This window comes from Ornithorhynchus anatinus, chromosome 10, assembly GCF_004115215.2.
Source record: "Ornithorhynchus anatinus isolate Pmale09 chromosome 10, mOrnAna1.pri.v4, whole genome shotgun sequence".
Taxonomy (NCBI): Eukaryota; Metazoa; Chordata; class Mammalia; order Monotremata; family Ornithorhynchidae; genus Ornithorhynchus; species Ornithorhynchus anatinus.
The window spans coordinates 46,480,988-46,508,772 of record NC_041737.1 but is presented as its reverse complement, the minus strand read 5'-3'; the positions used below and the strand labels follow the sequence as shown (position 1 = coordinate 46,508,772).

Below are 27,785 nucleotides of genomic sequence, written 5' to 3'. Positions count from 1 at the left end.
GCAGGGGAGGGGCTCAACCTGCATGGCTTACTTCCTTGGGACCTTAGGCCTGAGGGAGACACTCAATCAGGACAGAGAGTCAGAGTGAATGTAAACGGTTTTATTGAGAAACAGATATCACCTGTTCGCATTACAATATAAAACTTGGTTTACACTCCATTACAAAAGAAACCGAGAACTCACAGGACACAGGATACTCTCGGTGGGCATGCTGCTTGTGGTTCACCCGCCTGAGGCTCACTCCGAACCAAAAATAACCCAGGGCCGAAGTAGGGATTTGAATAAAATGCATTCGGCAGAGCAGCCAGCACACAGGAGCTGCCGGTGCCACTGCCACCGTATGCTAAGATTCACTTTTGGGGTGGGTGAATTTTCACTCGTGAGAGTTGGGCTCTGCGGCTGCAGCTGTGCAGAGCCCCCGCCAGGCAGCTCTGACCAGCACACCTTCACCCAGGGGCAGGGGCTCAGACCACCAGTCTGAGGGGTCCGGTCTCCGGTCCCCAGGACAATTAAATGATTCTTCACGTGGAGAGTTAGGAAGAACGGGTCTTTTACCCGTGGCTTCTACCCCACAACTCTAAATCCTACATCCCACAGGCCTTGGGGAAGTCCCTCTCATTGAGACCCAGCCCCTCTCATTGTGGCCATGAAAAAAAAAAATCCTCATCTGGTTTCTAATATTCACCTAGCACCTCCTGATGCTGAGGTCTCAAGTTATACCAAAAGTGTATTACCTATAGAGATTACATGAAAGAGTAAAGGATACATACACACTTCTCTCTCCCTCTCACGCACACACACACACACACATGCACACATCTTAGTGTCCTGGGAACACAAAATATGTTTTCAGAGGAGGAAGTTCCAAAAATGGAGGATTAGTGTTGTATGAGGCAGAGAGGGAAGAACAGGATGGCATCTGCTCAGTTGGAAAGGAGGGTTTCCCCAAGTTCTCTCCCTAATGCCTTTCTGTTTCCATAGGTCAGCAACCTGCAAAGCCATACAGAAAAAGGGAGGAAGGATGGCACTTTGGCAGAAGGGGGCCCCACTAGGAATGCTGCTGGCACTCACCAACTGATTCCGACAAAGTTGGGCGATGACACCCACCTGTCTCCTGGTTTGTGAGTGGTCTACATTTCGAGCCAAGAGGATCTCTGGTAAACTAGGCAACATGTGGTTTAAGAAGCCAGCCCACAGAGCTATTTGAACACTGCAATTGAGCTAGTAACTAATACTGCTGTTCCACCACTCACTGCCCAGAAAGGAGAATGAAAAGAAAGCCCCACCACATCACAGATCCCCAAACTGAGCAGTTTTCTCTGAGGTGGAGGGCTTTCCTGGAGCCATAACCTGCTCTTGATCACTTTCTATTTTAGCCTAATTAGCCTTGGGGTCCCTGAGGGGAAGCCCTTTGGCTGATCATTTATCTTGGCAGGTAAAGGCACTTAAATGGCATGACTGACATGGGATCCGTCTTAGCTGTCTCAACCAGTTGAAAAATAAGAAAATGGGCTCAGCAGCCCTCAGTGCCTACCAGAGACATTTATGACCCACTGGTCACTGAGCAGATGTTCAATCATTTCAATAGGCATCAGTCAAGCCCGGTCCTAGTTATTTTGAAGGGTCAAGATGTTTGGAAAGACAGCGGGGTGTGTTACCAGCAGCCGGCTATCCCCGAAACAGATCCACGGCCCTGTTACAGATCCCTATGCCTCTGCCTCTGGTCACCCCCACCGGCCCTGACGCTAGACCCTCCCAGTCTTGCTGGGCCAGGTGGCCTGGGTCATCCTGACCTTGGGATGGATAGTTGGGGCTTGGCTTACATCCTGGGGTCCTTCCCTCCCCAGGACGACCCACTGCCACTGTAAAGAGTGCTCAAGTGGAATAGAAAATGGTCTGTGGAACTTGGGTGGCCCACCCCTGACACCCTCTCGGGAAATAATGCCTGAAAATGGTCTCACTTTTGAATAAAACTGGGGGAACAATTCTCCTCTTCCCTCTCCTGGACTCTATTGATCGTAGGCTTTTAAAACAGTTTGTTAGCTAAATAAAAAGTACAGACTTATGGGAGGAAACGGGGTTGGGGATGGAAGAAACTAAACTGAACCTATTGCAAAGAGGAAAGTGGAGATCTACATCCTTCATTTCATCTACCCGGTCAGAAAACAATACAAAAATAAAAACAACTCGTTATACAGGAAACCAAAGTGTAAATCTAAAAAAACAAGTTTTGAAATTACAGTCGCGCACCAGGAGCACGGAGTCTCCCTCTAGTTCCTCTGGGTAGAGGAAAGGGGGCAAGATGAGTTTTGCTGTCGTTGCTTTTCATCTCTTGAAATTTGTAATGGACAGTCTCAGTAGCGAACACGATTTTCACGTGAAACCGGAAGCTGTAAAAAATAAATTACTTTTGAAGAAAATCGGGCTTCTCTGTCCGCAGCTCAGAATTCGTCGTGCCGTACTAAGGCCTCCCCGAAGTCCGTGGCCTGGCTGCCCACGAATAAATCGTACTTGTCAACGATCTCCTCCTTGGTCAGCTTGCCATCCTGAAATCAGAGATTGTGTGTCAGCAGGGTTGCACGTACCCCATCGCCAATCTAGAGACCGCCTCGAGGGTTAGGTCAGAGGCGGCCTCCTGTAATTGTTTGAGCTTGATTCTCCAACCTCCAGGGAGAGAGGGAAGTTGAAAGGTTCCTGCTGAAAGGGTCATACGCAAAACCAGTCCTGGTTCCAACCACTGCTCTAGCCTACCCAGTCCAGCCAACCCCCTGGTCTGTGCCTTCAACCATAAGGCCACTAATCTACTATATCAGCCTCCTCATTCATCTCCCTGTTTTCATCCTCTCACTTATCCAGTCCTCGCTTCCTTCGGCTGTCTGGACCATTCTTCTGAGATGTCATTCGGCACACATTTCTCCACTCAAAGTTGGAGAAGCAGTGTGGCCTAATGGATAGAGTATGGGTCTGGGAGTCAGGAGGTCCTGAGTTCTACTCCTGGTCCTGCCACTTATCTGCTGTGTGACCTTGGACAAGTTACCTCATCTGGAAAATGGGGATTAAAACTGTGAGCCCTAAACTGGGATAGGGACTGTATCCAACCTGATTATCTTGTATCTACCCAACGTTTAGTGAAGTGCCTGGCATATAGTAAGAGCTTAACAAATACCACAATTATTAAGTTCTCCAATGGCTACCCATTTCTCTCCGCATCTTCTTTCAAAAATCATAGTTAAATATTTACTAGATTTTAACCACTAAGCTAAGCGTGGGGTAGAAACAAGACAACTTGACTGAACCATTTCCCTCCTCCGTCCTGCTCTGCTGTTCCTTGAGTTTTTGCTTTCAACACTCCTAGTTGTTGGATGTCTTCGAGGAAAATAGTTTCTCATTGTGGCCTTCCTGCTTGTCTCTTGCTATCCTTTTTCTCAGCTTTCTTTTCCTGGCCCTCCTTCTCTTGTTCTCCCTGCTCTTAGTCTCTCCATGTTCCCTCTTCCTGCAGTTTCTGTCTGCTTTTCCTCATGACTTTTGCTTCTCCCCCTCCACTTCTCTCTGCTTCCAAGCCCACCAATGGGAGGTGGCTTCTTCCCACAGGGCTTCTCCTCTGATTCAGACCTCTCCTCTCTCACTTGGACCTTTCAGAAAATACAAAATGCCATTACTGGGTCAGAACAATAGCCCATTCAGCACAGCAACATTGCCAACAGGGACAAAATATAGTTGGAATAATCAGATGACAGCCATCTATCAATTTATCCAAACCAGACTATGAGAAAGATGAGATTGTAGAGGGGATTAGGGGGCTGAAAATGACTCTTCTTGATGCCAGGATGGGACAGGATCACCAGAACCACATTCATGCCAAGCAACTGGAAAGGCACTTCCCTGGAGTCCAGGCCACACTGTCTAAGGCAGCAAGATAAAATGCTGGGGGCGGGGGCTAACAACCTGGACTGCCAGCCCACTGATAATGAAGCCTGCACTCCCAAACTGCAGGGATTGGCCACGCTTACCTTGTTGTGGTCAGATTCATAGACCAGGTGCCTGGCCTCAGCTTCAGCATGATCATAATCAGAGGGGAGGATCCAGTCCTTGGTCTCCTCCTTGTCCATCTTCCCATCCCGGTTCTTGTCTCGGAACTCCACAAACTGCTCCCGCTCAGTCTTCACCCACTCTGGTTCGTCAGCGTTCCCGTCGTGGCTGTACATATCGCCTGCACATACACACACAGGAGCAGATACACTCAAGTTTTCAAACAGCGGCTTCCTGCCACGCCAACGTGGCCTCCCTCCCCTCCTCATCCACCAAGTTGCAGCCTGGCCCAGGCAAACCCGGGCAGGGTTTAGCAGGCTTCTTAGAACTGGAGAGTTTGGGCTGTCGATGAATCTATGTGTCTGACACTCCTGGCACCCCTCCCACGCCTCTGCGCAGTAGGAAGGCGCTCCCCAATACGTTAGTGCCCCCCGCAAGAAAGCATAATCTGTTTCTTAGCTGTCTTTGGGGAAAAATAAAACCAGAACCATTCACTGGAAGCCATGGTATGCGGTGCCATTCATACCAATTTCCAAGATGGGGGTGAATATTTTATATTATTTTCCATTCATAAAATAATCAGCCATTTCCACTACTAAGAAATGAAACAAAAGGTTTTTCTTTTTGTTCTGGACTCTCTTTGCTAGGACAGAGATTAATGGCTCTTTTGTTGTAGAGATAGTAGTATCTACATTAGCCAACGATTTCAGATGCTGCGTTCTCTGTCTTTCTAGGTAGGTCTTGAAACAAGCTCTCGCCTCAATCTCTCAAGAGGGAAGCCTGGCCAGCATATCGGGACACATTACTAAGAAACCTGCAGCCAAAGGTCAATCATAGCCTAAACCCATTCTTCATTTAGGCTTTAGCAACTCGGGAAAAATGGCAAAGCCCAGTACACCCAATCCCGCTCTGATGTGTTTTCCGCAATCCATTTTGGATACAGTGTGTCAGCAGAATTAGGGAATGCTCAGAATCTGCCTAGATACAGCACAACATGGTGTTACAAGAAATAACTTGTGTGCCTGCCATGTGAGGCATTGGGCATTCAGGGCGAGCACTGCAGTACCAAGTGTTCTTTAATATGGGGTGTTGCAAGAACACAACCCCTGTGTTATAAGAGAATAGGTGACTTTAGGGATGGCGGTACTAAGGGGAAAAGCATCATCGTAACAAAGTACAGACTCAGAATTTCTTTATAAACACTATCTTGGAAACTGGCTATGTGCACCAGAAATTGCTTTCTTCAATCATAAACTGATGAAGAGATGCATCTAATGTCTTTCTCCAAGGGGCTCGATCACGATACAGACACGTGGAAGAAAAGCCTTACGTAATTCCGATTTTATTAGTCTCATCTCCCTGATCATACAGCCCCTGGAAAAGATAGACAATTATGGCTGGAGGCACTGAGATGCAAAGCAGTGGGAGCACCTTGCCCAGTGCCAGTTAGTGTGTCAGTAATTTATTTTAATGATCGTCTCCCTCTAGAGTGTAAGCTCCTCGTGAGCAGGGATCACATCCACCAACCCTGCTCTACTGCACTTTTTCAAGTGTTTAGAACGGTGCTCTGCACCCAATAAATGCTCAATGATTACCACTGACTGATGGACCCATATTTCCTTCCTCTCTTTCCGGTACTGAGGACCAGGTATTCATGACCTTCCTCTGGTACACATGCCAAAGAGCACTTGAAGCTTTCTGCTTTCCCTATTAGCCAAAGCCCAGACTGGGCCAGGCTTAGAGGGGGTACAGGAGGGAGGAGTTGAAAGGGTTTGGGGGGGGGGGGTGTCAGGCAGGTTTGAGTAATGGGCAGGTGCTCTGCTCTTCCTATTCCCCTATTTATGAATCCCTTCGCCCCCTACTTACCCAAGCATACGTTTTTTTAAAACCTGGCCAGACCTGGGCTATGAGTCAACGCAGGGGCACTGCAGCTCGGTAGCTAAGCTGCTGCCAGCCATGCATTATACATGCTTGGCCCCGTGTCTCGTATAAGAGGTCTTGGAGCTGAACTGGGCCCGTGGCAGTCCAAATGATGTCAACGTGCAGTGTTTCCCCCGAGAGCTCCCTCTAGCCACCTGTCCTTCCACAAGATGCAGGGGCTCTCGTTGCTGAGATCCAGAACCCTCTTCTCCTCCACGTAAACTTAAAGGGGGTCCCAAGGTGCAGGAATGGCAAATCGCTGAGGCAGCTGGAGTTCCCATGTCAACTCCTACCAGTTTCCAGGATCCCTGCATCAGTAGCCACCTCCACCCCGACCAGGCACATGAGACACTGAGGTGCTTTTGTCGCTCTACCAAAAACAGTTCTGATCCCTCTCTACGCTGTGCTGACTCAGATGGCAACAGGAGCAAAGCATAAACACTCCAGGCAGAGTTCAGCCCAAGACTGTCCTGACCTGGCAGCCTGAACAAATGATTCGGTGGTGGGGGGAGAGGGAGAGGGGAGGGAAGGTGAAAAATAATTTTTTTCCCCAGAAGTCAATTCCGATACAAGAGAAGGATTTTGTTTGAGGTTTTCTGTCAGAACGCCCGCATCACAGCACAGTGAAGAGATATGCTGTATGGTAGGGATGACCACCCTTGGCACACATGCCAGCAGGCATCCTATATGTGGCAACCAGCCTCTGGCCAAACTGGGGTACCCACACTCCCACCTTCTGGGATTGGCAGCACCCTTGAGGACACAGTCTGCGACAAACAGCCCAAAGAAAACATGGAACATGCACCCTGGCAATCTGGGTCACTGATCTGTTCCTTCTCTATGCCCCTCCTCTTCTCCTCTCTTGGTCCCCACCCCTGCAGGTAGCCCAGGCGGACCTGCAACAGGGATGCAGGGCCCCAGGCACACGCTTAAAAATGGCATTGGTGGCTATACCATTGTCATGGCTCCAGTAGGGAACTGGCAAGCCCCCGGGGCACCCCTGCAGTTTGGTGAAGTAGCTATCTTCCATTGCCAAGCTAGGGCTGACAATGCGCTGCTGTTCAAGTGCACCCAGTTCCTACATCAAACAGATTCCTCTCATCTCAATCCACTCTTGAAAAACAAGAGGTGATGGATGGTCACATGGGAGAGAAGCCAAGGGGCTCACCAATGTATTCTTCCAGGTCAATGAAGCCATCAGCATTCTTGTCAATGTCCTCCATGGTTTCCTAAGGATACAGAGAGGGTGGTGGGGGGCGAGGTCAGCAACTCCTCTTGAGAACTAGCAGGAAAGGGTGAGGATCTGTCCCGGCTTTGAAAATTAAGTCTAACATTTTACCAATCCATCAGAAAGCACTCTCAGCTTGCTACGCACCAAGCTGGTACTTAAGCAGTGAAACAAGTAAAATCAGTAGAGACAGAAAAGGAGACTAAGTCCGGAAGAGGAGAATTTTTTTTTAAAAAAAAAACTGCAACACAACTCCATTTCTTTCCTACTTACTGGTGGCTCCCGGCCAGCATTCAGTTTCATTAGCTCCCAAGGTCACCAAATATGGTTTCCTCAGACAAATGCAAGACAAGGGTTAAATAAATGATCCCAAAGCCAACATGACCCATGAAATATCGAGTATACAGTCATGCTGGCCTAATAGTGCTGCTCTCCCCTAATGGCATATTCACTGCTGTAGATGAGATTTTTTTTTTTAGAAATATAATAATGATAAATAGTATTTAAGTGCTTCACTGTACTAAGCACTAGGGTGGATACAAGCAAATTGGGTTGGACACAGTCCCTGCCATGTGGGGCTCACACTCTCAATCACATTTTACAGATGAGGTAGTTGAGGCCCAGAGAAATGTAGTGACTTGCCCAAGGGCACACAGCAGACACGTGGTGGAGTGGGGATTAGGACCCATGACCTTCTGACTCCCAGGCTTGAGCTCTATCCACTAGGACATGCTGCCTGGCTCTTGTGAGTTGCCCAATACTGTTTGAATTTATGGGAGTTTCAGCCTTCACAAAGCTTCCTGTGGTCAATGGCTGAATGAACAGTAAGATCTTAATCCATATTTCTGATTCTTCCCGGGAACTCTATCTCACTGCCCTTCACAGATGTGTTCTGGTGGCAAGCATTCTTTCCTCTGTTCCAATGGGGAAACAAATACATGGCGAAATGACAGTCTTAGAAAAACACAACATCCAAATCTAATACTCCGCAGAGTCAACCAGCCTCCCGAAAGCCAGGGAACAGGCTATAGGAGGAGAGACAGCAGGATGGTTCCTGAACCATCCAGAGCTACCTCACGAGGGCACCCACCTGCACTACTATATCTTTCATATAGTCATATTCCTCAGGGTGCAGGAAAGCTGTGAACTCTTCCTTTGTGGCAATGAGATCTCCATCTTTGTCTGCCATTTTGAACCTCCTTTCATCTCTCACCATCATCTGTTTGTAGTTAAATCCATCATCAGGGTCTGGGTCATCTAGGAAACAAACAAGTCACCTGGCCATTAGCTTTCTGAAGAGCACAATAAGGGATGGGTTTGGGACATGTTTAGTGCCATTATAGCAGGGCCCACTGACTCTAACCTGCACAAGTTGCAAAGCTCTAGGAACGCTCAAATACTTGACTTCCAATGTGGAGGTGTGATTCTAGGGATTCTAGGTGCCAAAATGCCAAGGTTTAGCCTCATCCAAATCTGTCTCCCAGTAAGCAGGGCTGTCTCTGTGTGTGGCATAGGGCCCGGGGCAGATCACCTTGGGTGGGGCTATTGCTTCCAGGCTCTACTCAGGGTCGGAGGTGTTCTGTACACAAGCCTCACTCCTTATACTCATACCTGCTGCAAACGTAGGAGCCATTGATTCCAGGGGGCAATCTGGCCCTGCACTGAACGGCTTTGTTGCTCAAGCTGAAAGAGGGTGAGACCCAGCCCTTTTAGCCGGGACTGAGGGCAACTGCCTAAATTTGCCATATCCTGGGGACCGTTCTGGGTAAAAGGCTGGGTTTTCCACACCGTAATTCAGAATAATTTAGGGCCGTGCTGGCGTTGGCAGAAGAAGCTCTGTCCCAGATTCTGGCAATAAATTTCCATGAAATGAAAAAGCTGGAGAGAGTTTAACTGGGTTGTACCCAAGATCTCCCACATGCCACGGAGGCCCTATTTGGGAAACGTCAGTCTTCTCCTTAAACCCCAACTAAGGAGAAAGACTGTCCCCAGGGAACTGCTAGAAACCAAAATAAAGATGGGAATCCACTTCCTGCTACCACCCTCATTGTAAAATATCAGGCTGTGGGGATTCTAGCCAAATCTGACCTAGCCAGGGCCTTCAAAAGCTGGAAGAAACATGGAGAGTGTAACTTAGAGCCTCTCTACAAATACAAAACCAGGAGTCAAATTTAAAATAAATCTAATATGTCAAATACAACCACATTTGGCATCATCTTTATAAAAAAAACTCCTACCGGCTCCCTTGGCTGGCAACACTACCCTGCCAACCTGTCACTGTGTTCAACCAGAGGCCAGCCTTCCCATTCACTGTGAATACAGCCTTTTAAAACTGCTGCCTCTTAAGAGTTGAGCTGTTTTCTTCCTGACTGAAGTCTTGTTTTAAACTTTCCCTGTAGCCCTTCTGGTGACAAGAATTCCCTACAGTTAAATGCAAGGAACTAATGCCAGAGTACACTTTCAAAATAAAATATACCTGATGGAGTGTCTTTTTGGGGTGCAGAGTGAACCAAGGATAGACTATGTGGGTGACCACCCAGTTCACATTGTCTTTGTTCAAATAGCCTATCATCTCTTATCTTTTAAACTAAAAGGATCCCGGATTGGTAGTGATTTGTACAAAGATAACAGGAAAAGAAGGAAATCGAGACTGAATTCTCAGACCCCGTCACCGTAATGAGGGTATGTCTCCCCCTCAAAAAATCAGGCAGCTCTCTAAGGTCCACTTGCAGCCTGCAAAAATGATTGCGGAAAGGGGCGAGTACACAGCTGTTCACTTCTGTGCCTAGCACAGATCCTTCCTTCCTTCATAGGAGAGGTGGGGATGAGGTTCCTTTTGTAGAAGCATGGCTCCTTCGTGAGCCATCAGTGAACAGCCAACCTGTCGGCTTTTCGGAACTCAGAGGGTGAGCCAATAACGAAGCCCTCTCCCATAGGCTTGACCTTTAAATAAGGAAGGAAAAAAAATACAGCTCAACCTCTCAGGAAGCTGTACCACCCACACTCTGGGGAGGAATACCTTATAAAGCCATTGCTGCTTCAGAGCTGTGTGTAGCCTCAGTCCATAGAAATACCCTTTACATTGAATCATCTGCCCTGTGCGGCAGCAGGGCCATCAGAGTTACTTACACACACAAACACACACACTCACTCTCTCTCACTCATACCCACAAATCAAGATTCAGGGCAGGAGGCAAGTGAGGGCCTAGGGCTGAGCCACAATTTATGAGCGTGCCTTTTCGTTTAGCTCACCAAAGGCTGACGTTCTGCTTCATATTTGTTTTTAATACTAGATAAATCAGGAGGATGTCAGCATGTCAGCCAAGTAAGAGGTAACGATGCCTCACCATCTGCACTGACTTTTGACTACACATGCTCTTAATTAGGCAAAGGGCTCTGTTCGGGGCTTGGCTGGGCATCAAGCATTTGACAGAGATTTCCACTTTAGTTTCAGGAAGGAGAACAGGCCTTTCGGACACGAAAGTCTCCCCAGAAATGCACCCAGTCATGTAATTAACAACAACAGCTGGTTCTCCAACAGGAAGCCTGCTCATTACCCAATTACTGTCTGCTAGAAAGAAAAGCTAAGGATGGCCCAGTTTACCCCCCGATTTTCCACCATCACCAATCAAATTTGGAGTGGAGGACAATTATGATATACTTTTTAAATTCACACAGCTATCATTAAAAAAAAACCCCAACCCAAAGCTCCCAAGTAATGAGGACCCCCAGCCAATATTTAATGCCCTCTGAGCATCTCCTGGGTAGGAGCGCCACCTAGTGTGTAGCAGTAACATAGCTAGAAAGAAACTGGAAGGAAAGCAACTAGGATTCCAGTCTGGCAGCTTTGCACCCACACCAACAAAATGGTGGCATTTGTTATGTGCTTACCAAGTGCCGGGCACTGCACTAGGCTCTGGGGTAGATAGACGACAATCAGCTGGGGCACAAGCAAATTGAGAGAAAGCAACAACTGGGCTACCCTGGCTTCTGTGGCTTTTGTAAAGCAGCCAAATAAATGCCTGCTACATTCAGAGGCAACAGAGGGTGGAATTTAATTGCTGCACGGCAGAGGGCTTGGGAGCGAACGGCTCCACTTTGGTCGGGGAAATAAAGCGGCCCAAGATCACACGGCCTCCCCGCACCTCCGGCATCGTTTTTATCTCCCCATCCCGACAAGGGGCCAAAAAAAAGTAGATTTAGTATCTCGCGCTTTCGTTCGACTGGTGGGTAAAGTAATTATCCCCCAAACTGCAGCCCTTGTCGCTCGGTCGCATTCTTGTCTGAAGAACACGGTGGTCCGTTAAGTGTGGGGGGGGGGGTCTAGTGCCTGTACGGGAGATGGTGGGAGAAAGAGGGGGCAGGCAGAAAAACCATGACTTCACAGAAGAGCTAAGAGTTGAGGGGACGGGGAGAGCTACCCCAACCAAAAAGTCCACCCAATCTTCAAGTGACTAAACGTGGGCTAATCGGGGGTCCGGGCAGGACCTGAACTGAAGCTGCTAAAAAAGTCCCCTTGGGCATTTCCTCTACCATCTCCTTACTCTGAAACCCTCCTCCGTCTTTCGCCTCGAGGCTAGGGTCTTTTCCAGGCTGACATTTTGCCCCTTACCCAGGTAAGTGCCATAGGTCACGTTTCTGTACTCATCCCAGGAGATTAAGCCGTCTTGGTTCAGGTCAAATTCCTGCCACTGGCGTTCAACATTGTCATACATGTATTTCTTCTGGGCGTGCTTAATCCAGGCTTTCAGCTCCCCCTCCGTCACAAACCCATCCTTATCCGCGTCTATTTTATCTACAATCATTCTACAAGACAAAACAGTTACGTTTCAAGGCGCCGGATCCACAAGGTGTTTTCCCCCCGACGGTGGCGACCTACCTAAGATGTAGCCGTAGGTGGCATTTTTATACTCCTCCCAGGCAACGAGGCCATCCTCATTGAGGTCATGCCCCTTCCACTGCCGCTCTACATCCTCGAAAATCCAGCGCTTTTGTGCAAACTTAATCCAGTCTTTGAGCTCATCCACAGTGACAAACCCGTCTTTGTCTTCATCTATTTTACTTACAATCTTTCTGTAGAAAATGCAGAAAAATCCAGCAAAGGGTTAAAAGGACACAAGACCCCAGCCCCGGTAAGCCGAGCTGAGCCGAGACGAGCGTCCCGATGGCTGGGACGGGGCAAACGAGAGTCCCCGGCAGCGGCTCAATCCCAGAAGGGGCTGCCCAGGGTTGCTACTTCTTTTCCAAGTCACCTGCTTGGCTTTGCTGGCAACCTTGGCAGAGGCCGAGAGAAAGAGATAGCAGAGTTCGTTTCTGCCCCGGGCTGCCAGTGGAGAGCCCGGCTCACCCCTGTAGTAGGGGAAGCCTAAACCCAGAGATAGACCATGGAAAGTAACTGGTTCAGGGCTTTCCATCTTTGTTTTCTCTCTGGGGTATGTTGCTGGGTTCTTGTTTTCGTTTTTCTCAATGATTATTCTACTCTGGTTCCAAAAATGAAGACTGAGGTACTGATCAGTTACAAGGTCAGGACCTGATTCTTATGAAATCAAAAATGTTTTTAATCAGGCCCTTAAAGAAACACTTAAAACATTTTTTGGTTTGTGGCCAAAAGATTTACAAATATACTAGAGAAAGGTTTACAAACACCAGAGTCCTGATTGCCCATTCCTGGGTCAATGTAAAGAAAAAAAATAATCTCTCCACCAGACTCCAATCCTGGTCCTTTTTAGAAAAAGGGCTTGCTTGCTGCCAGAAACGGCCAATGGCTTTGCAGGACACCATGTGCGTACTCCACTTGTGAATCCGTTTTTCACATGTGGATAAGATTAAAAATGGCTTCTCTATCCCAGGCGGCACTGGATGGGTTTGGTGTCTATGGCAGGGTTATGGAGTCTGTGAATTGTGAGGATGTTAATGAGCTGAGGTTAGGGGTGACAAAGCAAGGTGTTAAAGCTTATGTAGTGTGAGATTTGACTCCCCACCTCCTAGTCTCTCTCCTTCCTCCCAAGCAGGATCTCAAGAACCAACAGAAATGTCAGATGTTCCCTAGCCAGTCTGCCTTCCGCTCTCTCCTCATATTATCAAACCTACTTTAAGGGCAGTGGAGGTTTAAATTACTAACTACTCATTTCCACCCAAGATCTCACTAACCCTTGATCTTTTGGGGGTAAGGACAGTAACAAATGCTGAATACAAGGACACACCATCTTCTAATTAATAAAACGGCGAATCCAACAAACCAGGCAAGTGTCGCTGAAGACAAACAAGAATGTCGTAAGCCTCCAACATTTGAACGCACCCACTATGGCAACTAGTTCATGTGCTGTACGTTTCCTTTTGGAGCTAGTTATACACCCCCCAGAGAATCGATCTTAACCACCCTCCTTATCGAAATCACAAAGAAATCTACTTCAATGTAAACTTTCAGTTGCGGGTTTAAAATTTTTTAAAGGAAACGTTTGTTTCGGTACTGCAAGAACTAAGGTTTTTACTGTACCACCTGTTCTAGTAAACCAACCCCAAATGATACTATTTAATGTGCACATTCCCAAGTGAGAATCACCAAGTGTTCATGTACATGATGACCTATATGGTCATCCTAAATTTACAGAAGGAATAGCCCAGTACAGTAAAGTAACTTGACCAAGGCCACCCGAGACAGTCGGCCTCCTGACTGCCAGGAGAGTGCTCGAATTACGTGGATCAGAGAAGGCAAACTTGCTTGGATGTCTCGACACCCATCTTTTGCTGCTGGATTTAGAACTTTAAAATGGAAACTTTGCTCAGTGTTCTATTTTCCTCATCCTGGAGTTTGGTAAAACACCAGAGGAAAAATGGCAAAAGCCTCAAAAATCACTCCTCAAAAGCCCCTAGCTTGGCTTTGCTACCCTTACAGTGACGTTGCCCCTCCACACCACTTTCAAAATGTGTAACTGACACAAACATTCTTCAAAAATGTGTTCTAAAGAAGCTCCTGCTACAGAACTGCTAAAAAAGGCAAACATACTGCAGCTGGGATCCAATCTTAATTTTCTTGCAAGGTACACCCTGCTCTACTAAATAGAAATTTTCAGAACATGAACTGAAAAGGAGGATGAAGAGAAAGGTCTCAGTAGCCCTGTAAAAGAAGGAATGAGCTTGGGGTGAAGACCCTTTAGGAATCTCTCCTTAACCCCAGAGTGAACTGTCCAAAGAAAATCTGTCTCTAATTTGGGAAGAGACTAAGCCTACTTTACAAAGACTTCCCATTCCCCATCCTTCCCTACTATTCATTCCCCTACTTCCTAACCCTTCACTATCATTTCAAAAATGTAACCAAGCCAGGGCAAAAATAGTGACAATCAACCACAGACCTTTGCAGTATGGCTTATTTAAACACTGATATAAGCTGCGTTCCTGTAACTGAAGCCCCTCTCTCCCTCTCCTCCCTCATCTCTCTACGCATGCAGTACAAACAGTATCCAACTATATATAAATATATGTATGTGGTGCCAATTTTAAAATTATATAATTAAGAAAAAGATGGGACTGAACACAAAACGGGAATCGCCACACTGACAGACTCTCGCACCATGCCATGAAGGCCGATAATAGCTTTGGGCTCTAAAGTTCTGTACCCCAAGAAGGAAAGGAATTCCTGAGACAAAGAGGAACCCCAATTACTAAGTGAGAATGCTCTTCCGGAAACTAACTAGATTACCAAGGAATGTTCCACCTGGTCTTTCTATAAGATGGGCAGATTCAATTTGGGGTCTTGAAAAGTCAGAATATGAAGTTCAAAAAGATGGCCATGTTGTCAGCTACCACTCAAGCATTTATTACAGGAAACCCCAAGTACTCAGGCTTGGTGTTTTTTCCTTCAAAATACAAAACTGGCAACTCTGCACTAATATGGTTACAAGGATAGTTTCTACTAACACAAGCCGTTCTCTGAGTTATCTATCATGTACGGAAACAGAGTCCTAGAGTCATTCTGTGGGACAAGAGAAAAATATAGTCTTAAATCCCAGGGTAGCTTGGCTTGTATTGATGTTCCATTTCTAAAACAGGGACAGTACCCATTCTCCACCGCCTGGAAGGACTGGGAGGATTTGTTACACAATGGCTGTGATATTTTCTCATTTCTTCCAAAGAGGTGCTTCATGAATATGCAATCTCATTGTTATGCTATGACTAGCAAATAGATTCTTGCACAAGAGAATCTGTCAGGAAAGTCTGCCCCCACACTAATCATTCTAAGGATTTCCTGACAGTGATGGAAATGACCTCAAGACTGTAGGTTCGTTGTGGGCAAGGAACATGTCGGCCAACTCCGTTGTATTGTACTCTTTCAAGTGCTCAGTACAGTGCTCTCTACATAAGAAGCACTCAAATACCATTGATAATGAGACATCTCTCCCTCCCCTAAACACTACACCTGCTTTTACTCTTCAGGCTTATTATCAAGTAACACTCCAAACTGAAGCACTACCTGCTTCGGCCATTTCTAATCTTGCCATGAACCCATGACCCCGAAAAGGGCTGCTGTTATCTGGCCCTGGAAAGAGCTAGTCCCATCCCCGAAAGATGCAACATTCTCACATTTGCAGATACCTCACTTAGCATTTCGAGTCCCTTCTGAGATGCTTTTTAACTTAGGATTTGGGGGAGAAGAGGTGATGTTAGGCGAAAGAGCATTCTGAGCTGGGCATGCAGTATCCGACAGCACAAGCTGGAAGCTGCCTTCTTGGAGTGGGAGAAAGAATACTTTTTCTTTCACCCACCTTCTTTTAGCAAGCGAGTTAGACAAATTCAAGAAAGCAAGCAATGGTTCCTGAAGGTTAGAAAAGCAATTCAACTAGCAAGAACCTCTTGTGTGTTTCTGCATTTCACGACCGTTTTTCAACCGAACATTTTTCTTTTGCACTTGCTCATACTGGAGAATAAAATCATTTGCTTTTTCCCATTAGATTACTTCAATCATCATTGAGAAACAAAATCTGTCACTTTAACAGTGGACAGCTAAATGAAAGCCTCAAAACCTGAGGAAAAAAGGAAGTTTATTTTGGAACACTCCCTATGATAAACTCTGTGATCTTAGCACTATCTGTGGGAACTGAACATTTTTTGAGGTTATACAATAGTGGCCAGCTGGGACCAGAAGCAACAGAGGCTCAGGTCCTAGCACGTCTCTTACCTCCCCAATCTTGGGCACTGAAAAAGTCTGCTCGAGCTGAGCAGAAAGCGCTCCAGCTAACTGAGCATACTTGCAGGCCCAGGGCCCAGCAGTATGAACAATGGGTTTCTGAGCTGTGTGTCAGGAGCTGTAATCTTAGCACCCTCTGAGGGACTCTGAGGGTGGGGGAGGGAGGGAAAAAAAACCAACTATTGATGTGGGGCTGATATGGAAAAGGCTTCTGGGGGACAAATACGACTCAATAGTTTATCTGCAATCACTTCTATTTCCAACTCCTGGTTCTGATTGATTTCTATGCAGGTTTTTATGTGGCCTTTGTTAACCAAGAGATGGCCCCCCTCTGAAGAACCAAGCAGAGTGGTATTTTCACATGAATGCTCAGAGGAGGATCTGCACATCATGGCACTTTAAGACCCGGCCCCTCTCCGTAGAGGATTAGGAATTAGGAAAGCTGAGGGAAAAAAAATCCCCAGATGCCAGATCAGATTCCAATTTTGACTTTGTCTCTTTGGCACTTAAGAGTCTGGTACTCAAAAGGAATACTCATGCTAAGAGACAATTGTGAGAGAAGCTACATACAGAAATAGAAAAAAACCCAACCTGTGCTTTAGACACAAGCAGTATTCATTCACCACTAGATTCTGAGCAGTACTTTGGCCCTTCTGCGGCAGCTAATAAAAATTTTTTAAAAAAACCCAAAACAAAAAACATCTAAGGCACCTAAGAAATAAAAGGACTTGATCTTCCTTCAGATGGGAGCCTGATCTGTAGCTCAGCCTCAGTCCAGAACAATAACTGGACAAAAGGGAAGCAGGGTCACAAGTTGGCCTTCACCCTGAAAACCAAGACCAAGCTGCAAATATGGCATGCCCCATCAGGCACTGTTCTTCTGGGATCAAAACGGTCCAGCACAAGTTGGAGCCTGCTCAAGCTGTGGGCTGTGTTTCTTGCAGAGGTGATTTTGGTTTGAAGGAATGGGTGCCAACTAGTAAGTAATGGAAAATTTCAAGAAACAAACCCTTCAACACTTAGGGGCCTTATATCCCCACCTGGCTTTCAGAGGACGCGGCAGCTACTTCAGCTTCAGAGTAGCAAAGCTCAGGGAGCAAAAAGAGGAGGGGCTGGATTCTCAAGAGATTCTGCTTCCTAAATTAGACCTTTGGGCCTCAGAGTTGGCCCCTTACCCAAGTCGCTCCTTGCTCTCTTCTGGGGTCAGCTGATCAAAGGTCTTGGCCTCTTCTGCACCCAGGAAGGCATCATGGTCATAGTCAAAGTTTTGGGCATCATCATGGAGCTTGTCGCTGAGCTGAGGGTCATGGTGCACTCGCTCCTTCTTCTCTGTGGGCTTGCTAAGAGCACAGGCTGTGCACAGAGATAGGCACATGAGAAACTGTCGCAGGTCCATGATGACTTCTTTGAAGAAAGGGAGAAGGAGACAGTCACTTCAGAGAGCAATATGACACAAGAGTTAAACAATGGGTGAAAGGCTCCATGGCTAACTCTAGCTCTCTAATTTGCTTCATGATTCTAGGCAAGTCACTTACCTCTTCCCTAACTTTTATTCTGACAAGGGGATGGCAAACTAGCACCTTCACTGAGATATCTACATAGGATCTTCTAGGAGACACCAGTTAAATACAGAGACATGATCAGGGCCCTCCACATTTCATCTAACTTGTCAACAGTGTCCACGCTCCATTGTGCATACCAACTCTATTTAGTTTCACCCTCAATCTTAACTCATCATGGGTCCTGCACCTCTCAAGCACATAGCTTCTTAACCAGTAGATATCCAATAAATATACTGATGATGTCAGTACTCAACCGCCTCTAGGAAGTTCTCCTTTAATATGAATAAAAATGTCAGAAATCATATTTTGCACTTTGGACGGAGGCTAAGTAAACTTTATAGGCTAAACATTCTGAAGATATAAAGAACCAGGGAATAGCTAATAACTACAGCAATACTTTGAATTCACGTACCACCTTCAAAAAGCTTGAAGAGCTTATTATTAGATCAAACTTTTCATAGAACACAGGGTGAGCACGTATATTTATAGAGCTCCAGTAAAAGAGAAGGAAAGGAAAAAAGCAAAGAGAAAAATGCTGGCTTCACTCCAAGGCAACATCTGAAGTTAATTCCACTAAAAGATGACCTGATGATTTCACTACAGGTTTCAGGTAAACACACACCAATTAAATAGGGAAAGGTCCATGAGGGTAGCTTGTAAAGAGAAGAAAACAAAAACTCTCAAATGAAAATGTAAAGGAAACATCAGTATAATTGGAAACGTGCTTATACACAGAGCAGAAGATAAGACCAGCATGTTAAAATTCTCTTTGGTGAGAACTACAGGTGGCAACCATTCCAGAAGACTTGTATCACATTTTAAGTTTTAAAAAAGGGGCAAAGATACATTACAATAAGGGAAAGGGATGGTAAAGGTTACATATACACACTAGTGCATATACAATATAGTGAGATCACGCGGCTGAGACCTGTGTAAATATAGAAAGTGTATAATGTAGTCTCTGTCTGGGTCACTGCTAAGCTCTGACTGTTTTGGAAATGGCAGGGGCAGCAAAGATAAGAGAGAGAAGAGGAAAGAGCTGCAAAGCAGAGGAGGAGGAGGAAGAAGAAGCAGGGGAGGCCAGCAGTAAGGCCACCTGGGAGAGTTGGTCCCTAAAGTGCAAGTCCGGCTGCTGAGGGAGCCCACAGGGGTAGAGGTAGGCAAAGGGGCAGGGACAACAGTTAGTACTAAAACAATGACAGGTACAGAAGCATGGATAGACCACCTGAGCTAAGCACAGACTGGCTATTTGTGCTAGTCACTTAGTAAATCCATTTAAGAAGGTACAAAATAGCAGAAAGATCCTTAAAATCAAAAGCAGCGTGGCCTAGTGGGGACAGCACGGGCCTGGGGGTCTGAAGGACCAGGGTTCTAATCCCAGCTCTGCCATTTGCCTGATAGGTTACCTTGGATAAGTCTCTTCATTTCTCTGTGCCTCCATTTCCTCAACTGTAAAGTGTGGATACCTGTTCTCCCTCCTATTTGGACTGTGAGGCCCATTCAGGATGGGGGCTGTGTCCGATTTAATTAACCAGTGCTTAGAACAGTGTTTGACACTTAGTAAGTACTAACAAATGCCATTTTAAAAAAACAAAACTGTGCTCAAGGAGTTGTATCAGCTCTTAGCCCGATGGATCTTTCTGAAGTTACTGCCAAGGTAAGCGGTTACATGAAGCATAAAGCAGGTTCCTGTGGAGAGAGAGTCATAACCACCTCAGACTAAAGATTATATAATGCTTACATAAAGTAAAACTTTTCAAAGAACGGGTCAGAAGGATTTCACCCTCGGCTGATGGAGAACTACAATCCAAGCCTGGCAGAAAGAACCAGAAACCAAGGAAAGCAACAGCAGGATCCGGCTTTTAAGTCACCTTGAAAAAGAGCTCCTCCCTCTCAAATTTCATGCATTCCATATTTTGAAAAGCCTTTAATGCTATAACTAAGTCTGAGAGAAATCAAATTATCCTCAAATAGTTATTGCAAACTTTAGCGGTTTAAAGCCTTGGGTACAAAATGGGTCAGGCAGGGAGTTAAAAACAATTTACAGTTTAGAGGAAGACAGCATGTAGCACTGTCTCACCAGACTGCACACTGTGATTTCATTACGAAGGAAACGGCTTCCGCTTAGAGTTTCTGATGTGGGTAAACCAGTCAAGAATACTAGAAAAGCACTGGCTTTTAAACCAGATGACCTGGATTCTACATCTAGCTCTGCCATTGACTCTGGGTTGGCTAAATTACAGCTCACGCCTTGGTTCCACATTGGGCAGTGGGGAAAATAATTTTTGCCTGTTATTTAATGCACATAGATATTCTGAGTACTTTGGATACTTGAAGGGCTTTGGAGTTCCTTGGAAACTAGTGATAGTAGGAGAATCACACAAGCTAATTTTAAAGTCCTTGGTTTGCTGGGGGTGAGCCAAGAAAGGGAGAGGAGGAAAAATTCAAATCAGTAAAGGTGGCAACTTATTAGACACTCTGAAGCCAACTTTTGTTTGGAAGAGGAAGCACTTTTAGGAGGTTAAAACCACTGGTCAAAATGAGGGTTGCTTTTTTTTTTTTTAATTACCTGTGGATTTCAATTACCCCCATTAATGTCTAACTGCAGGAATATGCTCTCCAAAGGTGGAAGAATGCATCTTCGTTGAAGGGTCTGAGGTAGGCCCCTTCAACAGAAGCAAAAGGTACAGCTGCAAGAATGAAAAAAGTTGCTTCTCATCACTTTGTGCTTAATATAGATTAGGTAAACTCTCTTACTAAAAAGCCCCACCACAGGAATCCTTAACCCTGTTCAGGGTTAAAGATTAGCTAGCCCCAAGCAACCCACTGCCCGAAGTTTTAGCACAAAGTTTTAGCACAAACCTCTAATCCATCGATCAATGGTATTTATTGAGTACTTACTGTGTGCAGAGCATTGTGCTAAGCACTTGGGAGAGTACAACGAAACAGAGTTGGTAGACACCATTCCCTGCCCACAATGAGTCCTCGCAGCCAGAGTTCTCTAAAACCCATCTGCAATACGGATGCACTAGCACGCCGCCTAGCCCGGCCTGCTCAAGACAATGAAATACTCCTTAAAAGTGGTTTTGGAGACAGGGAAATGATGAATCACCTAAAATTAAACATCTAAAAAAATGAATCATAGACACTTACATAATGCCATTAATCTCTGCAGGAAAAAACAGAAAATGACTGAAAATTAAATACCAAATGGACATTAATTGAACGGTTAAGTTGTCGATGGTCTGATCATTGATAGGTGGCAATTCCAGATCACTTTCCTCTACTTCCGATAGACCGGGCCAGAGGGAACCGCCTGTGCTCTGGTCAGTGAGGCTCTTATGGTTCTCCAGTGGAGGGGGCTGGAGCAATCCTGCAAAGTCTTGCATCAGCGGTTGGTTTGGTTATCAACTTGACTGTCAACAATTTAACAGTGACTGATTTAATGCACGTCCATCTGACCTTTAATTTTGTCACTTAATTTTGCTGCTTTTGGAATCACTATGGAAACGAGGCTAAAGATATCTAAGCTTGGCCTCTTCACTTTGCTGAAGAATTTCTCTCATTTCTGGCAAGGGGTGTTGAATGCAAATCCTGGCCAGAAAATACCCTTGGAGCGCCAACTTTCTTCCAAGACTGACCAAACCACTGTCTCTCTTGATTTCTTCTACACATACACTATAGTGCAGCTCAGTACTAAAACTCCTGTCCAAGTTCATGCATGCAAATATAAGGATTCAAAATTCCCAATAAAGGGTAGGGGAGAATTCTGCTATCAAGTGTCCAAACTGAAAACTCAAGGCCAAGAGCCAGGTCTTTGGAATAAAGCAAGTGAAATACCCAGGTCCCTATTTTACCTCGGGGCAGACAATTTCTGAAGAAACCACCCAACAATATCAAAATCATTACAGAAGAAATCTTGACAAGCACCAAGCTTCACAAGAATGAAAAATATGAAAACACTTTGATTGCCTTTTTAAAGTCTGTGACTTAACTCTGAAAAAAGTCCACCTCATGTCACAATACAACAGATGGAAAAAGCTGTATTTCCCAAAAAGAGGCTTTCTTCCCATCCTACATGACACTTTAAACAACTATTCATTTAGGAGACAGGGAAAAAAATAAAGGAGCTTTCAATCCCCGACAGTATGTTATCTGTAAAAGCCCATTTCAGCAAAAATGAACTGTTCTGGCAGTTAAAATGGGGAGATTAATGGCTTGGGGTTGAAAGACATGTATAACAATGGGGCCTTCTGGGAGCCATAGCCAATAAAACCTCTAAACTCTCACTGTCACATTTCTTTCCTGCCTCTCAAATCTAGTGATTTTGGGTAAAATGCCAATGGAGACAGAAACAGTGGGACAGATTGCATTACATCCAATCAAGAGAACAAATGGACCAAATTAAGGATAGGACCTCCTACCCTGGGCAAAAATGTGTTCAACCTGAGAGGGTGTTTAATGGTCATTTTAACTGTTATTCTGAGTGACCTGGGGCCTGTAGTGAGTAGGGATTCGTGGCAGAACTGGGTGTGGTAGGCAGATTCCTTTTTTCTGAGCTGCACATTTTGCAGAAAAGGCACTCATGGTGGGGGAAAGGGCTACACTTTACAACAGTGACCCCTCAACTAAGAAGTGCTGAATTATTCTCCACTGTGAATGACAGATGATGCAGAGTAGTGAATGCTAAACAGTCTGATTTGTCAGGTACATATTTTCCTTCCCTTTCTTGGAAACAACTCTTCTTTGATCCAGGACCTCTTGTAAAATGCAACAGTGTATTACCACATGTTAAAATGACTCCAAAGCTGATGGATATGAAGTGCAAAGTCTGTTATGCAACCAATTTACCTGTAGGAAAATAAAAACCTAGAAACACAACTGACCTATTTTCCTGTCATCCAAATAAAGGTTGACAAAGGTGGCAACAAGTACTTCGGAATTACCGATCGGCAAAAATAATGACCTTGAGCAAATCCTAGGGAGAGAAACGGGCCATAGTTGTGACCCGCCTTTGGACTGAAGGAAGTGTTCTGACCTTGGAAAAAGGCACGTAGCTTTGTCCGCTCTAAATTAAAAGCGGTGATCCTAGCCTGTAAAATGTTTCCATATTCTCAGTGAACACTGATGTTTAGGGAGGTGTAAACCTTCCTGTGGCAACTCAAAAGAATCCCCTCATTTGACCTGACTTTCAGCCAGGAGCAACAGGTCTGTCTGCAGTTTCAACTACTGCAACTTCAGAAGACAAACTCTACTATCGTCATCACTTACTCCATCTGAAGCCCCCCTGGAATGCAAGCTCTTGGAAAGAATTTAGGGCATCAACTCCAAATTATGGCCTAAAGATTTCTCATCTCTTTTTACTTTGCCCTTGAGGGTCCTTTCTGTGATGTATTAACATATTTACCTAGAGATGGGCAAGGAACATGTCTCCCAATTCCTGTCTTGCACTCTCCAAAGCGCTTTGCACACGAGTGCTCAATAAATTGATCAAATGGGTGTGTTGGTAGGTTAAGAAGGAATGTACTTTCATCTGAAAATGGCGACTTTTTGAGTAACATTAAGGAAAATTTATCTTGAAAATGACCTGAGATCAGATTATGCCATCTATTTACATTACCCTAATTTTAATCAATACATATTACCTATAGCCCTAACAACCTTACATCTGGATATCGCTCTGAGTTCAATTCCAACAGGAATCGGAAAACGCCCAAGTTTACATTATTTCCCCCTTGGTGTAGACACTGATTTTAATCTAAGTACCCTGGAAGTGAACTTGAAACTCTGTACAGAGATACACCCCAAATTAAAAGTGTTAGACCTGGGATCATGAGGTCTATAATACACTAAAGACTCCTAACATTACTACATTTATTTTTCACTGATGGCAAATGAGCTCCTACCGCACAATCAGTAGGCTAAACATTTTCTTATTAACTTTTCCTTTTTTGAGGTCTGAAAGAACTGCTCTCAGATTATATAGTAAAGGGCCTTTGCATGCTCATTTCCATTTTAAAGGGCACCTCTTGGAGACTGTTAAAGAGGCCCCCAAATCAATCAATCGTATTGACTGAGCCCTTACCGTATGCTGAAGAGTGTATTGAGTGCTTGGGAGAGTACACCGCAGTGGGTAGACACATTCCCTGCCCACAACCAGCTCACACTCTACAGGGCTCAAAAGGGAACCCGAAAGGGTTCAAGGGGAAAGTGCCTCCTATGTCTTTGAGGTATATTAACTTTTTCAGGGACAGCCACTGGATATTTTGCCCCAGGGGAACCTTCTGCGCTGACCCATTGACCCATTGGGATGTTCTTCCATGCCCCATGGGGCCAGGCACCTCCTCCAGGAGGCCTTCCCAGACTAAGCCCTCCCCCCCCTTTTCTTTAAGAGAAGCAGCGTGGCTTAGTGGAACGAGCACGGGCTTGGGAGTCAGAGGTCGTGGGTTCAAATCCCAGGTCCGCCACTTGTCAGGTGGGTGACTTTGGGCAAGTCACTTCACTTCTCTGGGCCTCAGTTCCCTTATCTGTAAAATGAGGATTAAGACTTTGAGCCCCAAGAGGGACAATCTGATTACCCCATATCCACCCCAGCACTTAGAACAGTGCTCTGCACATAGTAAGCGCTTAATAAATACCATCATTTTTTTCCCTCTGCTGCCCCTCCCCCCCGCAATGCCCCAACCCTCTTTGTTCTACCCCCCACCCCCAGCACTTGGGTATTTATGTCCATTTTTATAATTACAGTTCTATTTATTTTTTATTCATGATGTCCACACATAAGCAGCGTGGCTCAGTGGAAAGACACAGGCTTGGGAGTCAGAGGTCATGGGTTCGAATCCCAGCTCTGCCGCTTGTCAGCTGTGTGACTGTGGGCAAGTCACTTCACTTCTTTGTGCCTCAGTGACCTCATCTGCAAAAAGGGGATGAAGACTTTGAGCTTCATGTGGGACAACCTGATGACCCTGTATCTACCCCAGCGCTTAGAACAGTGATGTGCTCATGGCAAGAGCTTAAATACCAACATTATTATTATCATCATTATCCATATTTATTTATACCGGTGCCACCGATGCCCCTTTACTTATTTTGATGCCTGTTTTCCTCCCTTCCAGACTGGGAGCCCACTGTGGGCAAGGACTGTATTAACGGTGGTATTTGTTAAGCGCTATGTGCAAAGCACTGTTCTAAGCGCTGGGGGCATAGAAGGTGATCAGGTATTAGACTGTGAGCCCATCAATGGGCAGGGCTGGTCTCTATCTGTTGCCGAACTGGCTATTCCAAGCGCTCAGTCCAGTGCTCTGCACATAGAGAAGCAGCGTGACTCAGTGGAAAAAGCTCAGGCTTGGGAGTCAGAGGTCATGGGTTCGAATCCCAGCTCTGCCACTTGTCAGCTGTGTGACTGTGGGCTAGTCACTTCACTTCTCTGTGCCTCAGGTCCCTCATCTGTAAAATGGGGATTAACTGTGCGCCTCACGTGGGACAACCTGATGACCCTGTATCTCCCCCAGCGCTTAGAACAGTGCTCTGCACATACTAAGCGCTTAGCAAATACCAACATTATTATTCTCTGTGCCTCAGTGACCTCATCTGTAAAACAGGGATGAAGACTATGAGCCTCACGTGGGACAACCTGATGACCCTGTATCTCCCCCAGCGCTAAGAACAGTGCTCTGCACATAGTGAGCACTTAACAAATACCAATATCATTATTCTCTGTGCCTCAGTTACCTCATCTGTAAAATGGGGATTAACTGGGAGCCTCACGTGGGACAACCTGATGACCCTGTATCTCCCCCAGTGCTTAGAACAGTGCTCTGCACATAGTAAGCACTTAAATACCAACATTATAGTAAGCACTCAATAAATACTACTGAATGAATGACTGCCTCTTTATTGAACAGTGCTCAGCAAATAGTAAGCGCTTAACAAATACCAACATTATTATAGTAAGCGTTTAATAAATACTACTGAATGAATGACTGCCTCTCTATTGAACAGTGCTCAGCACATAGTGAGCGCTCAACAAATACTATTGAATGAATGACTGCCTCTCTATTGAACAGTGCACTGCACATAGTAAGCGCTTAACAAATACCAACATTATTATAGTATGCGCTTAATAAATACTATTGAATGACTGCCTCTCTATTGAACAGTGCTCTGCACATAGTAAACGCTTAGCAAATACCAACATCATTATTATTATTCTCTGTGCCTCAGTTACCTCATCTGTAAAACGGGGATGAAGACTATGAACCTTACGTGGGACAACCTGATGACCCTGTATCTCCCCCAGCGCTTAGAACGGTGCTCTGCATATAGTAGGCGCTTAACAAATACCAACATTATTATAGTAAGCGCTCAACAAATACTACTGAATGAATGACTGCCTCTCTATTGAACAGTGCTCAGCACAGAGTGAGAGCTTAACAAATACCAACATTATTATTATCCTCTGTGCCTCAGTTGCCTCATCTGCAAAATGGGGGTTAAGTGTGAGCCTCACGTGGGACAACCTGATGACCTTGTATCTCCCCCAGTGCTTAGAACAGTCCTCTGCACATAGTGAGCGCTTAACAAATACCAACATTATAATAAGCGCTTAATACTACTGAATGAATGACTGCCTCTCTATTGAACAGTGCTCTGCACATAGTAAGCGCTTAAATACCAACATTATAGTAAGCGCTCAGTAAATACTATTGAATGAATGACTGCCTCTCTATTGAACAGTGCTCTGCACATAGTAAACGCTTAATACCAACATTATTATAGTAAGCACTTAATAAATACTACTGAATGAATGACTGCCTCTCTATTGAACAGTGCTCAGCACATAGTGAGCGCTCAACACATACCAACATTATTATAGTAAGCGCTTAATAAATACTATTGAATGAATGACTGCCTCTCTATTGAACAGGGCTCTGCACATAGTAAGCGCTCAACAAATACCAACACTATTATAGTAAGCGCACAATAAACACTATTGAATGAATGACTGCCTCTCTATTGAACAGTGCTCAGCACATAGTAAGCGCTTAACAAATACCAACATTATAGTAAGCGCTCAATAAATACTATTGAATGAATGACTGCCTATTGAACAGTGCTCAGCCCATAGTAAGCGCTTAACCAATACCAACATTATTATAGGAAGCGCTTAATAAATACTATTGAATGAATGACTGCCTCTCTATTGAACAGTGCTCAACACAGAGTGAGCGCTTAACGCATACCAACATTATTATAGCAAAAGCTTAATAAATACTATTGAATGAATGACTGCCTATTGAACAGTGCTCAGCACATAGTGGGCGCTTAACAAATACCAACATTATTATAGTAAGCGCTCAACAAATACTATTGAATGAACGACTGCCTCTCTTTTGAACAGTGCTCAGCACAGAGTGAGCGCTTAAATACCCCCGTTATTATTGTTATTCCACCGAGGTGGGGGGGGGGGGGTTCCGGCCACAAAGCCAAGGGGAGGGCGGAGGGGGCCGCGGATGACCTTTGACCCCGGCGGCCCGGGGCTGCGGTTGGGAAGCGGCCCAGGCCCCGCTGCAGGCGGGGAGGCTTGACAAGGCCCATGTGGGGGACGAGGTTCGGGAGGATCCCGAGGCCGCACGCCTTACCTTCTTCTTCTTCTCCTCCTTCTCCTCCTCGTCCTCCTTCTTCTTCCTCCTCCTCCTCCGCCGCCTCAGGTCCTTCTCCCCTCACGCGCTCGCGCACCGCCCGACCGGAAGCGTCCCGGAGCGCCCGCCCCCTCCTCCCCGGACGGACCAATCACAGGCCGCCCCGCCCCCTCCCCGCCTCGCGCCGTCCCTCGGCCCCGATTGGCTGGAAAGCGCCACGT

The 27,785-nt window shown here is 45.7% G+C and overlaps 1 protein-coding gene across 3 annotated transcripts; it reads right to left on the bottom strand.

Annotated features, from left to right (window-relative positions):
* Nucleotides 1-79: 79 nt before the first annotated feature.
* On the bottom strand, nucleotides 80-27,686 carry CALU (calumenin). Of its 3 annotated transcripts, none has more exons than XM_039913227.1 (7): nucleotides 27,564-27,686; nucleotides 17,537-17,767; nucleotides 11,790-11,983; nucleotides 8,268-8,434; nucleotides 7,118-7,178; nucleotides 4,011-4,210; nucleotides 2,442-2,546 (listed from the first exon to the last, which is right to left on the bottom strand). In XM_039913227.1, the coding sequence occupies exons 2-7, from the start codon at nucleotides 17,755-17,757 to the stop codon at nucleotides 2,442-2,444; spliced, it is 948 nt and encodes a 315-aa protein (XP_039769161.1). In that variant the 5' UTR covers nucleotides 17,758-17,767; nucleotides 27,564-27,686. The 3 variants fall into 3 exon arrangements, with proteins under 3 accessions (XP_039769160.1, XP_039769161.1, XP_028929085.1); XM_029073252.1 differs by lacking the exon at nucleotides 11,790-11,983 and adding an exon at nucleotides 12,057-12,250 and having other exon boundaries at nucleotides 17,537-17,765; nucleotides 27,565-27,600; XM_039913226.1 differs by lacking the exons at nucleotides 11,790-11,983; nucleotides 27,564-27,686 and adding an exon at nucleotides 12,057-12,250 and having other exon boundaries at nucleotides 80-2,546; nucleotides 17,537-17,757.
* Nucleotides 27,687-27,785: the final 99 nt, after the last annotated feature.